General features: G+C 53.2%; 1 protein-coding gene across 2 annotated transcripts in view; it reads right to left on the reverse strand.

The window, feature by feature from the left end:
- The window catches only part of BECN1 (beclin 1), a 7,497-nt gene extending 529 nt beyond the window's left edge, over positions 1-6,968 (reverse strand). The window contains exons 1-11 of one of the 2 annotated variants that reach the window (XM_038753564.1): positions 6,830-6,968; positions 5,251-5,558; positions 5,015-5,082; positions 3,256-3,317; positions 2,646-2,736; positions 2,369-2,505; positions 1,922-2,116; positions 1,513-1,659; positions 1,140-1,289; positions 984-1,044; positions 377-519 (exon numbers count right to left, since the gene is read on the reverse strand). In XM_038753564.1, the coding sequence (XP_038609492.1) occupies positions 377-519; positions 984-1,044; positions 1,140-1,289; positions 1,513-1,659; positions 1,922-2,116; positions 2,369-2,505; positions 2,646-2,736; positions 3,256-3,317; positions 5,015-5,082; positions 5,251-5,377 (1,181 nt within the window). In that variant the 5' untranslated portion in view covers positions 5,378-5,558; positions 6,830-6,968. The remainder of the gene's footprint in view (positions 1-376; positions 520-983; positions 1,045-1,139; positions 1,290-1,512; positions 1,660-1,921; positions 2,117-2,368; positions 2,506-2,645; positions 2,737-3,255; positions 3,318-5,014; positions 5,083-5,250; positions 5,559-6,829) is intronic. The other variant, XM_038753565.1, reaches the window with a different exon arrangement.
- Between the last annotated feature and the right edge of the window lie 8,250 nt (positions 6,969-15,218).

The raw sequence follows: 15,218 nt of genomic DNA on the forward strand, positions 1-15,218 counted from the left end.
GCTGCCCCTGTCCCCGCCGGGCCAGGCCCAGGGAGAATCAGGAGACACAGCTCGGCCCCGGCCCCACCCCCGGTCCCAGACAGCAGCCCGCAGGCTGCAGCTTCTGGCCTCGGGGCCCCGAGCCGCAGTGAGGTGCGCTGGCTACCCTCCTTCCGGGCCGTCTGATCCCGAGGGCCGGGGGAGGCTGAGCCAACACCACCCTCAAACCAGGGGGGCCCGAACCACATCCTGTGTGGCCCCCGGTTTGGGGGCTCCGGAGGTAGCTCCCCACATACGGCCCGGGCCAGTCCCCTGGGCCCGGCCCTCCGCCGAGCCCCATGGGAGGGCCAACGAGCCCGCCCCCACTCTCCGCTGGGCTGCCTCGGGGCCCACCGACCTGTAAGGCAGGCAGAAGCGCGTCTCTCCTTTCTCCACTTCTTCTTTGAACTGTTGCACGCAGTCCAGGAATGCTACCATCGCGTGGTCAAACTTGTTATCCCAGAAGAAGCGCAGGCCCCCTGAGCAGTAGAGGGGCAGCTCCTGTCCAGAGCAGGAGCGGGAGCAGAGGCCCCCCCACCCCCCGCCCCCCGGGTAGCGGCGGTCAGGGCTCAGCGCTCCTCGGGGCTCCCACGCCCACCGGGCTCCAACTGATCCCACTGGGCTCAAGAACCGGACAGCTCCGGGACCCATTCCCTGCTCCGCCATGGGGCCCCGGTCAAGTCACCCGTCCTTCTTGGGAGCTCAGCCTTCCCCGACGTAGAAGGCTGTCCTTAACACTGTTCCACAGAGTAGCCCCCTCCCTCACCAGCCCCCCGACCGCGAGGCCCTGGAGAGGATGCGAATGACCGAAAGTTAGTCTTCAGGCCTGAGACGCCCGCCCTTAATCCCACACGCTTTGCCTCCCCGTCCTGAAATGGTGGCCGCGGCCCAACTATAGCCCCCAGCTGACTGGCACGTGGGGAAGGACGACGGGTAGCCAGTTTCGGGCCGGCTGCTTTACACACCTTGGATTTGTCCGTGAGGGACTCCAGGTACGAGTGGTTTCCATAAGGGACCAGGCGGTACCTGGGGGAGACCAGTCAGACGGTCAGAACAGGCGGTAGCCCCCCGCCAAAGCCCCCAGCCCCCATCGGCTGGCCAGCGGCCGGGGCTCTCCCTACCTCTGGAACCTCAGGCCCATCTTGTTCGCCAAGGCGTGAAGCAGTAACACGGTCTGTCCCCACGCCGCGTTGATCTCATTCCACTCCACGGGGACGCTGGGCAGGCGTCCCAGCCTGAAGGTGTTGATTGTGCCGAACTGCCCGCTGTGCCTGAGGAGCGAGGACCAGAGTGACCAGCCTGCCCTAGGGCGCAAAGCTCTCAAGCCGGCTCTGAAGGACAGTGAGGCGGAGGAACCGGGACAAGCTGCCTCGGAGCTGGAGGGTGGGCGGGGAAGGTGGGAAAGGGAGGAGAGAGAGGAGGAAAAAGAGCAGTGGAAGGGGGAGAACCAAGCCCCGGGGGCCCGAGCTGCCCCACCAGGCAGGCCCCCGCTACCAGATATGGAACGTGGCGTTGAAGACGTTGGTTTTCTTCAGCTTGTCCAGCTGCATCTGGGCGTAGCGCATCTGGTTGTCCACGCTCTTCAGCTCATCATCCAGCTCCAGCTGTTGCCGCTTGAATTCACTGTACTCCTTCTGGTACCTGGGGGGCAGCCCGCAGGGCAGGGGGTCGGAGGAGGCAGGAGGGACCCGGCCCCGTGCCCATCCATCAGTCGACCAATCGGACTCGTTGAGCGCTGGCTGCGTGCAGGGTACACACGGTGCACGCCGTGAACCGAGCGCCGGGGAGAGGATATCGTCCCGGAGGTGACAGACCCCGTTCCCGGTCCACAGCGAGCTAGGACCCGGGGTGGGATGGAGGTGAGGGGGCCGGGGAAGGGGCCTCCACGCTTCCCCGGACTCACTGAGCCTCCTCGTGGTCCAGCCTCTCCGCCTCGGCCTGGACCTTCTCGAAGTTCTCAGCCACGGCCTGGCGTTTCTGCTCCACGGCCTCCAGCTCCTGGATCAGCCTCTCCTCCTCCAGCATCAGCTCCTTCAGCTCCATCTGCAGCTTCTCTTTATCCTCCTCGTTCATCTGCTCCAGGATCTCGAGGCAGCGTCTGCGGGGAGGGCGGGCAGCAGGGGGATGGCGGACGAGCAGGGTGGGGATGACAGGCGGGCAGCGGGAGGACGATGGGCAGCATGGGCGGGCGCCGTGCCCCCCAGCCGAGGTGACCTGGGCGAGCTCTCTACCGGCCCGGGGGGCACTGGCTCAACGACCCGGGATGGGAAAACTGAACCGCCCTGCCCCGTGGCGGCTCCAGGGGCTGCCTGCCGGGGTCCCGGCCCCTGCCCCCATGGCGGGCACCTACTTGTAGTTCTGGCACTCGTTCTCCGTGATGTTGAGCTGTGTATCCAGCTGGTCCAACAGCGTGTCCGTGCACTCCTCGCACAGAGGGTGGTCCACGTCCGTCTGGCCCGACATGATGTCGAATAGGTCCCCGGTGACCTGGCAGGAGGAGGTGCAGGGGGGTTGCTCTGAGTGGCAGGACGCACCCCACCTTCAGGACTAGAGGCCCCGGGTTCCTCCCGGCCTGCCCGGGGCACCCCTTTTCCGGGAAATAGCAGGTGGCACCGCAGCACACTCACCTTCAGCCTCCGGCTGAGGTTCTCCATGGTACCCCCATCCGACGCCTCCCCAATCAGGGTGAAACTGTTGGCGCTCTCCGTGGACATCATCCTGGAAACGGTGTCCGGTTCAGTGGCCCCAGGGTCCGGGAGGGCAAGACCGGTGCCCTGGTCAGACACCCGGACACTCAAGCGCCTGCTGTCCCTGCTGTCTTTCTGGGGAGGAGTCAATATCCCCAGCCCTCGCCAAAGAAAAGCCTGGCTCACCCTCGACTTCTCTCAGGGATGGGGGAAGGAAGAGGTGGGGATCCCGGGCCCACGGCACACAACTCAGGAGAGGCAGGACCCTTGGCCCAACTCGGGCTCCGGCCTGCAGCCACGCCACTCCGTGGCCTCCTCTCCAGTCCGCTGCCCGCTCAGATCTGTCCTCGGCCCCCGGGGCTCCGGGCTCCTCAACACCCACACCCTCCCACCCCCTGGACCTGGGTGGGGGTCGGGACAAGGCACGCTGGCGGGTGCGGGGTTGGAGGGACGGACCGGGACAGGAGTTGGACAGGACACCCATGCCCCGTTCAGACCCTCTGTGCAGATGCCCCCCCAGGGTCCCCTCAGGAGCCGAGCAAGAGGCTGCCACCTGGCCGGGGGGATGAATCTTCGGGAGACGCCGTCCTGCCGGGTTTCAGTAAAGGCCTCCTGGAAACGAAAGGGCCGATCGGAGTCATCCGAGCCCCAAGTCCTGGTCTGAGGTTCTGACCACGGCTCCGCTCAAGGAGAGTAGTCCGGGGGGGCCCCCGGGAACACGGGTTGGGCATTTAGCAGGAAAATAAGTCCTGCTTTCAGTCTGCTCCCGTCTGGATGAATGGCCCCCTCCCCCACGGCTCCCCTCCTCCAGGACTGCCTTCTCCTACAACTCTCCAACCTCTCAGCATTCCCCCCGCCCCCCGATTCCTGTCACCGCTGCATCTACTCTAATAAGGATAAAGACAATAACAATAGAATTTTACTACTAATAATAATTGTAGTATTTGGTAAGTGCTTACTGTGTGCCAAGCACTGTTCTAAGTGCTGGGGTACATACAAGATAATGGGGTTGGGCACAGTCCCTGTCCTGCATAGGGCCCCATTTTGCAGATGAGGGGACTGAGGAACAGAGGGGCCAAGTGACTTGCCCAAGGTCACAGAGCAAACGTGGCGGAGCCGGGATTAGAACCCATGTCCTCTGGCTCCCAGGCCTGTGTTCCTTCCATTAGACTGTGCTGCTTCTAGTGCCTACTATGTGCCGAGCACTATACTAAGCACTGGGATAGATACAGAGTAATCAAGCTAGACACGGTCCCTGGCCCGAATGGGGTTTACAGTCTGTGGGAGAATAAGTATTTCATCCCATTTTACAGATAAGGAAACCGAGACCCAGAAAAGCGAAGTGACTTGTTGAGGATCCCACAGCGGGCAAGTGGTACAGGCAGGATTTGAACTCAGGTCACCTGACTTCTGGGCTCAGGCTGTTCCCACTAGATCACACTGCCTCTTTAATGCCGCTTTACTCATGTCCTCTAACTTCTATTGCTCATCCTGCCTCCCACCTTGTCCTGGGAGTTGCTAAGCGTTCAGTACAGTGCCCCGCACACAATAAGCATTCAATAAATACGACTGAATGACTGAGTTGCCGAGGGCAGGGACTGTCTGGTGGAGGATTCTGGTCCTCTGTCTGGGCTCTAGGCCGACAGTACTTGTCAAGGACTTGAAAAACTGAAATGTGATGAGCAATCTGCCGGTGTTTTACAAGCCCCTGTATGCAGACGTGGGTTCACGTCCCACTTCTGACACAAAGGACATGAGAAGCAGTGTGGCCTAGTGGACAGGGCGTTTGAGGAACTGAGTTCTCCGCCCAGCTCTGCCCCTTGCCTGCTGCATCATTTCAGCCAGTTTACTTAATTTCTCCGGTTCTCAGCTTCTTCATCTACACAATGGGGTCTAAATACAGTGCTCTGCACTCAGTAAGCGCTCAATAAATGCGACTGAATGAATAAATACCTGTTCTCTCTCCGTCTAAGTGAGCCCCAGGAGAGACAGGGGCTGTACTTCCCAGGCGCTTAGTACGGTACTCTGCACACAGTAAGCGCTCAATAAATACGTGTCAATGAGTGAATGAAGGAATGGGGTTGGATGTGATTCTCTCATTCCTATCCCGGTGTTTAGGACGGTCTTGGCAGGTAGTGAGTGCTTACCAAATACCACTAAAAACTTTAAAAAGCTACGGAGAGTTCTCAATTTCCAAGGCGGGCCAGGGTAAGTCCGGGCCCCCCGTGTCGGGTGGGCTGACAGCTTCCTCAGCCGCAGCCTGGCCTTCTCAGAGGGCTCGGAAACCAGAGTGACGGGGGACTAATTACCTCTCCTGCACTGGGCTCTTCTTCATGGGTCTCTGTGGGTTTCGCCTGGGCTGCGCTGAGCAGCGGAGCTAAAGGAAGACATGGAAGCCGCTCAGGTGTTTCCTCTGCCCCTCATTTGGGCACCTCGGGTGCCCTTTGGCGCTGCTCCTGTGGGTCTCCCCACTCCCCACCCCTCGGTTCCCCCGGGGAGTCCCCCAGCCCCGCTCCCCGCCCTCGGTCGGCCCTCCCGGGCTGACCTGTGAGTTCCTGGATGGTCACCCGGTCCAGGATCTTGAAGGACGTGTCCAGCTTCAGGGGCTGGCTGCAGCGCTGGCACACGAAGCTCACCTGCATGGTGCTGCTCGAAGACTTCGATCCCTCCATTGCCGCGGGGATCGGGGAGGATGGGGCCGGGCCCGGGGCCAATGACCGGAGGAGAGGGGGTCGGGGGCAAGGATCAGCGATCAACGGTCTGGGGACCGCCCCGTCTGGGGTCAACGCCCCCGGAGGAGCTGGGGCTCAGGTCCTGGGTCGTCGTCGTCGTTGCGGTCTTCTCCTCCTCCTCCTACCAATCAATCAATCGTATTTATTGAGCGCTTACTGTGTGCAGAGCACTGTACTAAGCGCTTAGGAAGTACAAGAGAAGCAGCGTGGCTCAGTGGAAAGCGCTTAGTACAGTGCTCTGCACACAGTAAGCGCTCAATACGATTGATGATGGAAAGAGCACGGGCTTTGAAGTCAGAGGTCATGGGTTCAAATCCCAGCTCCACCAATTGTCAGCTGTGTGACTTTGGGCAAGTCACTTCACTTCTCTGGGCCTCAGTTCCCTCATCTGTAAAATGGGGATTAAGACTGTGAGCCCCCCGTGGGACAACCTGATCACCTTGTAACCTCCCCAGCGCTTAGAACAGTACTTTGCACACAGTAAACACTTAATAAATGCCATCATTATTATTATTATTATTATCATTATTACAAGCTGGCAACATATAGAGACAGTCCCTACCCAACAGTGGGCTCACAGTCTAGAAGGGGGAGACAGAGAACAAAACCAAACATATTAACAAAATAAAATGCAATAGTGGCTCAGTGGAAAGAGCACGGGCTTTGGAGTCAGAGGTCAGGGGTTCAAATCCCAGCTCCGTCAACTGTCAGCTGTGTGACTTTGGGCAAGTCACTTCACTTCTCTGGGCCTCAGTTACCTCATCCATAAAAATAAGACTGTGAGCCCCCCGTGGGACAACCTGATCACCTTGTAACCTCTCCAGCGCTTAGAACAGTGCTTTGCACATAGTAAGTGCTTAATAAATGCCATTATTATTATTATTATTACAAGCTGGCAACATATAGAGACAGTCCCTACCTAACAGCGGGCTCACAGTCTAGAAGGGGGAGACAGAGAACAAAGCCAAACATATTAGCAAAATAAAATACAACAGTGGCTCAGTGGAAAGAGCACGGGCTTTGGAGTCAGAGGTCAGGGGTTCAAATCCCAGCTCCTTCAACTGTCAGCTGTGTGACTTTGGGCAAGTCACTTCACTTCTCTGGGCCTCAGTTACCTCATCCGTAAAATGGGGATTACGACTGTGAGCCCCCCGTGGGACAACCCGATCACCTTGTAACCTCCTCAGCGTTTAGAACAATGCTTTGCACATAGTAAGCACTTAATAAATGCCATTATTATTATTACAAGCTGGCAACATATAGAGACAGTCCCTACCCAACAGTGGGCTCACAGTCTAGAAGGGGGAGACAGAGAACAAAACCAAACATATTAACAAAATAAAATACAATAGATAAGTACAAGTAAAATAAATAAGTAAGTAGAGTAATTACCACTATGCCTGCAGTTTCAGCTCTCCAGCCTCTAGGCCACCTACTCATGCTCTCTCAGCCCTGACATTCACCTCACAATCAACTCCCCATAATTCAGTTTCCCAGAAGATGGAGTGGACAATGACCTTCCCTGCCTCTCTCTTCCCAAAACATCTCCCTCCTCTCTTCCCCCCCAAAAACTGTGTGACAGAAGAGTCCCTTCAGGGAGGGGGGCCTCACCTCAGGAGGCTTCTGTTCGCCACCGAAGACAAAGCGCGGCCTCCCAGCAGGCTCTGCGCTCGGCGGCCCACTTCCCGATGGGCCGGAGGGAGGACTTCCGCCCCTGACCGGAAAGGGCACCATGGCGACGGCCGACGCATCTGCGCACGCGCGGCCTCCGCCCCTGCCCGGAAAGGTCACCATGGCGACGGCCGATGCATCTGCGCACGCGCGGCCTCGGCCCCTGCCCGGAAAGGGCGCCATGGCGACGGCCGACGCATCTGCGCACGCGCGGCCTCCGCCCCCACCTCCCCGTCGGAGTGACGCGGGCCCGCGAAAAGCGCGACCGCGCCCTCCGGCGGCCGACCGGAGAACTGCCTCACGGCCTCACGGGGCACCTTGCCTTCTGCCGTCATTCATTCATTCATATTGATTGAGCGCTTACTGTGTGCAGAGCATTCATTCATCCAGTCAGTCGTATTTATTGAGCGCGTACTGTGTGCAGAGCACTGTACTAAGCGCTTGGGAAGTCCAAGTCGGCAACATATAGAGACGGTCCCTACCCAACAGTGGGCTCACAGTCTAGAAGGGGGAGACAGACAACAAAGCAAAACATGTTAACAAAATTCTTTCATTCAAACGTATTTATTGAGCGCTTACTGTGTGCAGAGCATTCATTCAATCAATCAATCGTATTTATTGAGCGCTTACTGTGTGCAGAGCACTGTACTAAGCGCTTGGGAAGTCCAAATCGGCAACATATAGAGACGGTCCCTACCCAACAGTGGGCTCACAGTCTAGAAGGGGGAGACAGACAACAAAACAAAACATGTTAACAAAATTCATTGATTCATTCAAACGTATTTATTGAGCGCTTACTGTGTGCAGAGCACTGGACTAAGCACTTGGGAAGCACAAGTCACCAACACCTAGAGACGGTCCAGCACTGTACTAAGCGCTTGGGAAGTACACGTCGGTAACATATAGAGACGGTCCCTACCCGACAACGGGCTCGCAGTCTAGAAGGGGGAGGCAGACAACAAAGCAAAACAACTACTAAGCCTAGAAATCAGCTGGGTAGTATTACCTGAGACGACTCCTCCTATATAACCAAAAGGTTCCTTGGTAACAATGGGGGAAATAATTCCAAAACCTGGTGGAACTAGAAATGCCAATGTTGGGGCTGGGCCAGCCCCGTCATTCAATCGTATTTATTGAGCGCTTACTGTGTGCAGAGCACTGTACTAAGCGCTTGGGATGTACAAGTTGCCAACTTGTCAAGACCACCGCGGACACATCTCTTCCAGAACACCCCGACTCCATCTGCAGTCGTTCTGGGAGTGTATCCATAGAGTTTTCTGGGTGAAAATACGGAAGGTTTAACCATCGCCTCCTTCCACCCAGTAAACTCGAACTCCCGCCCTCGACTCTCTCCCGTGCCCCTGCTGCCCAGCAAAGGGGGGTTGTGACTTGTAGTAGATTGCCCGCCGCTGCCCAATCAATCAATCGTATTTATTGAGCGCTTACTGTGTGCAGAGCACTGTCCTAAGTGCTTGGGAAGTACAAGTTGGCAACGTATAGAGACGGTCCCTACCCAACAGTGGGCTCACAGTCTAGAAGACTGCCCAAGCTAGGAATGGAATGGGTAGGCCTCTGCTTAACCCTCCCTCCCGTAGTCGAGAAACTCTCCAGGTGCAACCCTGACAGGGGTAGAGGAAACCTTGGCGAGAGGGAAAAGGGGCAGAGCAGGATGGAGTCATCCTCTTCTCATGGTCTCCCGCAGGCCATCCTCAGATGATGATGATGGTGGTATTCGTTAAGCGCTTACTATGTACCAAACGCTGTACTAAGCGTCAGAATGGATACAATGCAAGCTAATCCGGTTGGACCCAGTCCCTGTCCCACACGGAGCTCACCATCATGATAAGCCCCAGCGAAACTTCTTGCTGGTGGCAAAGTCATCCCAGGATTCAATCTATCAAAAGTATTGGAGAGGCAGGCAGACGTGGGGAAGATCCCTTTGGGAGTGAGAGGGGATTGCTTGGGTCCGAGGAAGGGGGAGGGAGGAGATGATTTCGTGTAAGGATGTCTGGCTGCAGACTGGCTGGGGTTGGAAATCGGTCTCGGGCAGGAATTTCTGGCGCCTCAGGGTAGGAGTTCCCTGATGATGCTCAAGCCACCTTGGGACCCTGCGAGAGATGTCTTTCCTATACTATGCTCGCATTTCCATTATATTTAAACTTTTCCAGCAACTACCCCATCTCCTTGCTCTCATTTGGGCTGCCCATAACCCCTGCCTCCCCTTCCTCTCCAGAATGATGTCAAAACTCCAGGCCTTGGAGACAGGGAGGATGTTGGCACTGTCAGTGGTGATGGGAAAGTTAGCTGGAGGAGAGGATTTATGAGGGAAGGTGAGGAGGTCAGTTTCAGACATACTGAGCTTATGGTGCTGGTGGGGAGAGAAGCACCGAGGCCTAGTGGAAAGAGCCCAGGCCTGCGAATCAGAGGACCCAGGTTCTAATCCCAGCTCTGTTACTTACCTGCGGTGTGACCTTTGGACAAGTCACTTTGCTCCTCTGGGCCTCAGCTGCCTCATCTGCAAAATGGGGATAAAATATCCGTTCTAGACTGCGAGACCAGGTGGGACAGGAACTGTCTGATCCTCTTGGAGTTGCTTGGCACATAGTAAGCAGTTTACAAATGCCACAGTTGTTATCCTTACTGTTATCCTGGAGGGAACAGGAGATGTGGAGTTGCCAACGAGTAGATTTGGAAGAGGATGAGCAGATGAGCTCTCCAAGGGAGTGACTAGAGAAAAAATCAATCAATCCAGTTTATTGAGTGCTAACTACATGCAGAGCACTGTGCTAAGTGCTTGGGAGAGTACACACAGTTGGTAGACATGTTCCCTGCCCACAGGGAGCTTACAGTCTTGAGGGGGAGACAAGCATTAAGCAGAGAAAGGAACCCAGAATCGAACCTTTGGGAGACACCCACAGATGGTGGAGGAGGGAGATAGAGGAAAAGATGGCAAAAGAGACTGAGGGTGGACAGCCAGAGAGGAAAGAGGAAAAGCAAGAAAGAACTGGGCTAGTAAAATCAAGGTCATCCAGGAGATAGGAGTGGTCCAAAGTGTCAAGGTTTGAGGGGGATTAGGAGAGAATAGAGTCCAGTAGACTTGACAAGGGGGAACTCAGTGTTGACTTTGGGGAGAGTGGTCTCAGTTCAGTGATAGCCAATCAATCAATCAATAGATTGTTTATTGAGTACTTACTTTGTGCAAAGCGCTGAACTAAGCACTTTGAAGAGTACAATATAACAGAGTTGATAGAGATGTTCCCTGCCCATATTGAGCTTACAGTCTAGAGGGGGAGATGGATGTTAATATAAATACTTTAAGGGTATGTACATAATAATAATAATGGCATTTATTAAGCACTTACTATGTGCAAATCACTGTTCTAAGCACTGGGGAGGACACAAGGTGATCGGGTTGTCCCACGGGGGGCTCACAGTCTTCATCCCCATTTTACAGATGAGGGAACTGAGGCACAGAGAAGTTAACTGACTTGCCCAAAGTCACACAGCTGACAATTGGCGGAGCTGGGATTTGAACCCACGACCTCTGACTCCAAAGCCCGTGCCCTTTCCGCTGAGCCACGCTGCTTCTCTGAGGGAGGAGTGAATAAAGAGTGCAAATCCAAATGCAAGGGTGGTACAGAAAGGAGTGGGAGAATTAGAAATGAGGGCTTAGTCAGGGAAGGCCTCCTGGAGGAGATGTGCTTTTAATAATCAATCAATCAATTGTATTTATTGAGCGCTTACTGTGTGCAGAGCACTGTACTAAGCGCTTGGGAAGTACAAGTTGGCAACATATAGAGACAGTCCCTACCCAACAGTGGGCTCACAGTCTAGAAGGTTTTGAAGGTGGGAGGAGTGATCATCTATCAGATATGAAGAGGGAGGACATTCTCGGTCAGAGGCAGGATGTGGGCGTTAGGTTGGTGGTGTGATAGATGACATAAAAGTACAGTGAGTCAGCTGGCATTAGAGGAGTGAAGTGTGCGGGATGGGTTGTAATAGGAAAGCAGCGAGGTAAGGTGGGAGCGGGCAAGGTCATTGAGTGCTTTAAAGCCAATGGTAAGGGGTTTCTGTTTAATGTGGAGGTGGAGGGGCAACCCCTGGGGATTCCTGAGAAGTGGAGAAACATGAACTGAACAGCTGCTAGAAAAATGATCCAGGCAGCAGGGCGGAGTATGGACTGGAGTGGGGTGAGATAGGATGGGGGGAGGTCAGCAAGGAGGCCTGATGCAAGTAATCGAGGCAGGATAGGATAAGTGTTTGGATTAACGTGGTAGCAGTTTGGATGGAGAGGAAAGGGCAGATTTCAGTGATGATGTGAAGGGTGAATGGACAGGATTTGGTGACAGATTGAATGTGTGGATAGGGTTTGGGTTGGGACATGAGGAGTTCTGTTTTGGACATGTTCATTTGGAGGTGAAAGCAGGACATCCAAATGGAGATGTTCTGAAGGCAGGAGGAAATGTGAGACTGTAGGGAAGGAGAGAGATCGGGGATGGATAGATAGGGAAGGATAGAGAAGGAGTGTGGCCAGAGAAGCAGTGTGGCTCAGTGGAAAGAGCCCGGGCTTTGGAGTCAGAAGTCATGGGTTCAAATCCCAGCTCTGCCAATTGTCAGCTGTGTGACTTTGGGCAAATCACTTCACTTCTCTGTGACTCAGTTACCTCATTTGTAAAATGGGGATTAAGACTGTGAGCCCCCCGTGGGGCAACCTGATCACCTTGTAACCTCCCCAGCACTTAGAACAGTGCTTTGCACATAGTAAGCGCTTAATAAATGCCATTATTATTATTATTATTATTATTAAGATGTAAATTTGGGAATCATCCGCAAAGAAATGGTAGTTGAAGTCATGGGAGGGAATGAGTTCTCCAAGGGAGTGGGTGTAGATGGAGAATAGAAGGGGATCCAGAACTGAGCCTTGAGTGGCTCCCGCAGTTAGGGTGGAAGAAGGAGCCCACGAAAGAGACTGAGAAAGAGCATCCAGAGAGATAGGAGACGAAGCAGGAAGAGGACAGTGTCAGAGAAGCCAAAGTTGGATAATGTTTCCAGAAGGGGGTCAACAATATCAAAAGCAGCTGAGAGGTGGTGGGGGATTAGGATGGAATAGAGGCCATTGGATTTGACATGAAGGAGATCATTGCTGACCTTTGAGAGGGCAGTGTCTGTGGAGTAAAGAGGGGGAATCATCATCATCATCATCATCAATCATATTTATTGAGTGCTTACTGTGTGCAGAGCACTGTACTAAGTGCTTGGGAAGTACAAATTGGCAACATATAGAGACAGTCCCTACCCAACAGTGGGCTCACAGTCTAAAAGGGGGAGACAGAGAACAAAACCAAACATACCAACAAAATAAAATAAATAGAATAGATGTGTACAAGTAAAATAAATAAATAAATAGAGTAATAAATATGTACAATTACATATTGTACAAATACAATACAAATATTGTAGATATTGTACAAATAAATATGTACAATATACATCTGATCTGATCAGATCTGATTACATCTGATTTACATCTGATTGGGAATCAGATTGGAAGGGTCAAAGAGAGAATTGGAGGAGAGGAAATGGACAACTCGCTGAAGGATTTTGGAGAGGAATGGTAGGAGGGAGATGGGAGGGAGGGAGCCGATAAGTCAAGGGAGGGGTTTTTGTTTTTTTAGTATAGGGGAGACATGAGCATATTTGAAAGCAGTGGGGAAGAAGCCATTGGAGAGTGAACAGTTGAAGGTGACTGTCAGGGAGGGAAGAAGGGAGGGGGCAAAGTGTTTCGATAAGCTATGAAGGGATGGGATCAGAGGCGCAGGTAGAGGGGGTGGATTTGGAGAAGAGACGGGAGATCGCCTCTCGAGACAGTGCTGGGAAAGATGGGAGAGTTGAAGAAGGGGCAGGAGAAGGGAGGGACTGGAGAGGAGCAGGGAAGATTTTAGGGAGATCATAGCTGATGGTTTCAATTTTCTCAGTAAAGTAGGTGGCCAGGTCATTAGGGACAAGAGACGAGGGAGGCGGCAGGACACGGGGCTTGAGGCGGGAGTTAAATATCCGAAACAACTGCAAAGGGCAATCGGCTAGAACAGTGCTTGGCACATAGTAAGCGCTTAATAAATACCATCATTCTTATTATTAAGTCAAAAAGGACGGATTCATTCATTCAATCATTTATTGAGCTCTTACTTTGTGCAAAATGCTATGCTAAGCACTTGGGAGAGTACAACATGACAATAAACAGACACATTCTCTGCCCACAACAAGGTCACAGTCTTCTCATTCGTTCATTCAATCGTATTTATTGAGCACTTACTGTGTGCAGATCACTGTACTGAGTGCTTGGGAAAGTACAATACAGCAGTAGAGACAACCCCTGCCCACAAGAAGCTCACAGTCTAGAGGGATAATAATGGCACTTACTACGTGCCAAGCACTGTTCTAAGCACTGGGGTAGATACAAGGTAATCAGTTTGTTCCAGGTGGGGCGCACAGCCTTAATCCCCATTTTACAGATGGGGTAACTGAGGCCCAGGGAAGTTAAGTGGCTTGCCCAAGGTCACAGAGCAGACAAGTGGCAGACCTGGTGACTCCAGAGCCCGTGCTCTTTCCGCTAAGCCACGCTGGTTGTTTCCTACAAAAGCATCTGCTTTCTTCGCCCGCTATTCTCCAACTTGCTCTCCTCATTCGTCCCAAAGCTCAGCTTCTAACTCACTTGACTCTCCAGTCTCCATCGCCTCATTCACACTCTTCCCCCACCTTGGGGCTCCCTCCCTCCCTCCCCAAATCCAACGGACCACAGTCCTCCCCACGTTCAAGGGGCTCTGCCACTTGTCAGCTGTGTGACTTGGGGCAAGTCACTTCACTTCTCTGGGCCTCAGTCACCTCATCTGCAAAATGGGGATTGAGATGTGAGCCCCACATGGGACTAGATTTGCTCGTATCCACCCCAGGACTTAGTACAGCACCTGGCACATAACAAATACCATAATTATTATTAGACACTCAATAAATTCTATTGATTGATTGATTGATTGAGACCTCCCCCGAAACCGGGTTTCCCTGTGGATAGCAGTCTGGCCACTAGACCCCAATTGGCCCCGGAGAGGATGAACACTGTACCAGTGGGCTCTGGGGCAGGCGGAGACCACGCCACGGCTCTCTACTTATCATCATCATCATCATCATCATCAATCGTATTTATTGAGCGCTTACTATGTGCAGAGCACTGTACTAAGCGCTTGGGAAGTACAAATTGGCAACATATAGAGACAGTCCCTACCCAACAGTGGGCTCACAGTCTAAAAGGGGGAGACGGAGAACAAAACCAAACATACTAACAAAATAAAATAAATAGAATAGATATGTACAAGTAAAATAAATAAATAAATAGGGTAATAAATATGTACAAACATATATACATATATACAGGTGCTGTGGGGAAGGGAAGGAGGTAAGACTTCTAATCATTGGGCTATTTATTGAGTGCTTATTCTACGCCAAGCCCAGTGCTACTTACATGGCAGAGATTAGACACAGTCCCTGCCCCACGCAGGGCTCGCAATCTAAAAGGGAGCGGGGAGGAGACGTTTTATCTGGAAAGTACAGATGAGGAGACTGGGGCCCCAAAAAGGTTTAGTGACTCGCCCCAAGTCGCACACAGTCCCCACTGTGGCCTGCTAACTTCCAGCCGGGTGCTTTGACCACTAAGCCACACTGCCCTCACCCTCACCCCTGCCATGGATAGAGCATGGGCCTGCGAGCCAGAAGGACCTGGGCTCTAGTCCCAGCTCTGTTACTTCATTAATACTAATAATAACAATAATAATCATATTTATTGAGCGCTTACTGTGTGCAAAGCGCTGTACAATATAACAACACATCCCCTGCCCACAGTGAGCTCTCGGTCTAGAGGGGGAGACAGACATTAATATAAATAAATAAATAAATGACAAATTCATTCATTTATTCAATCAATCAATCAATTGTATTTATTGAGCACTTACTGGGTGCAGAGCACTGTACTAAGCGCTTGGGAAGTACAAGTTGGCAACATATAGAGACAGTCCCTACCCAACAGTGGGCTATCGTATTTATTGAGCGCATACTGTGT

Source organism: Tachyglossus aculeatus, chromosome 11 (genome assembly GCF_015852505.1).
Source record: "Tachyglossus aculeatus isolate mTacAcu1 chromosome 11, mTacAcu1.pri, whole genome shotgun sequence".
Lineage (NCBI taxonomy): Eukaryota > Metazoa > Chordata > Mammalia > Monotremata > Tachyglossidae > Tachyglossus > Tachyglossus aculeatus.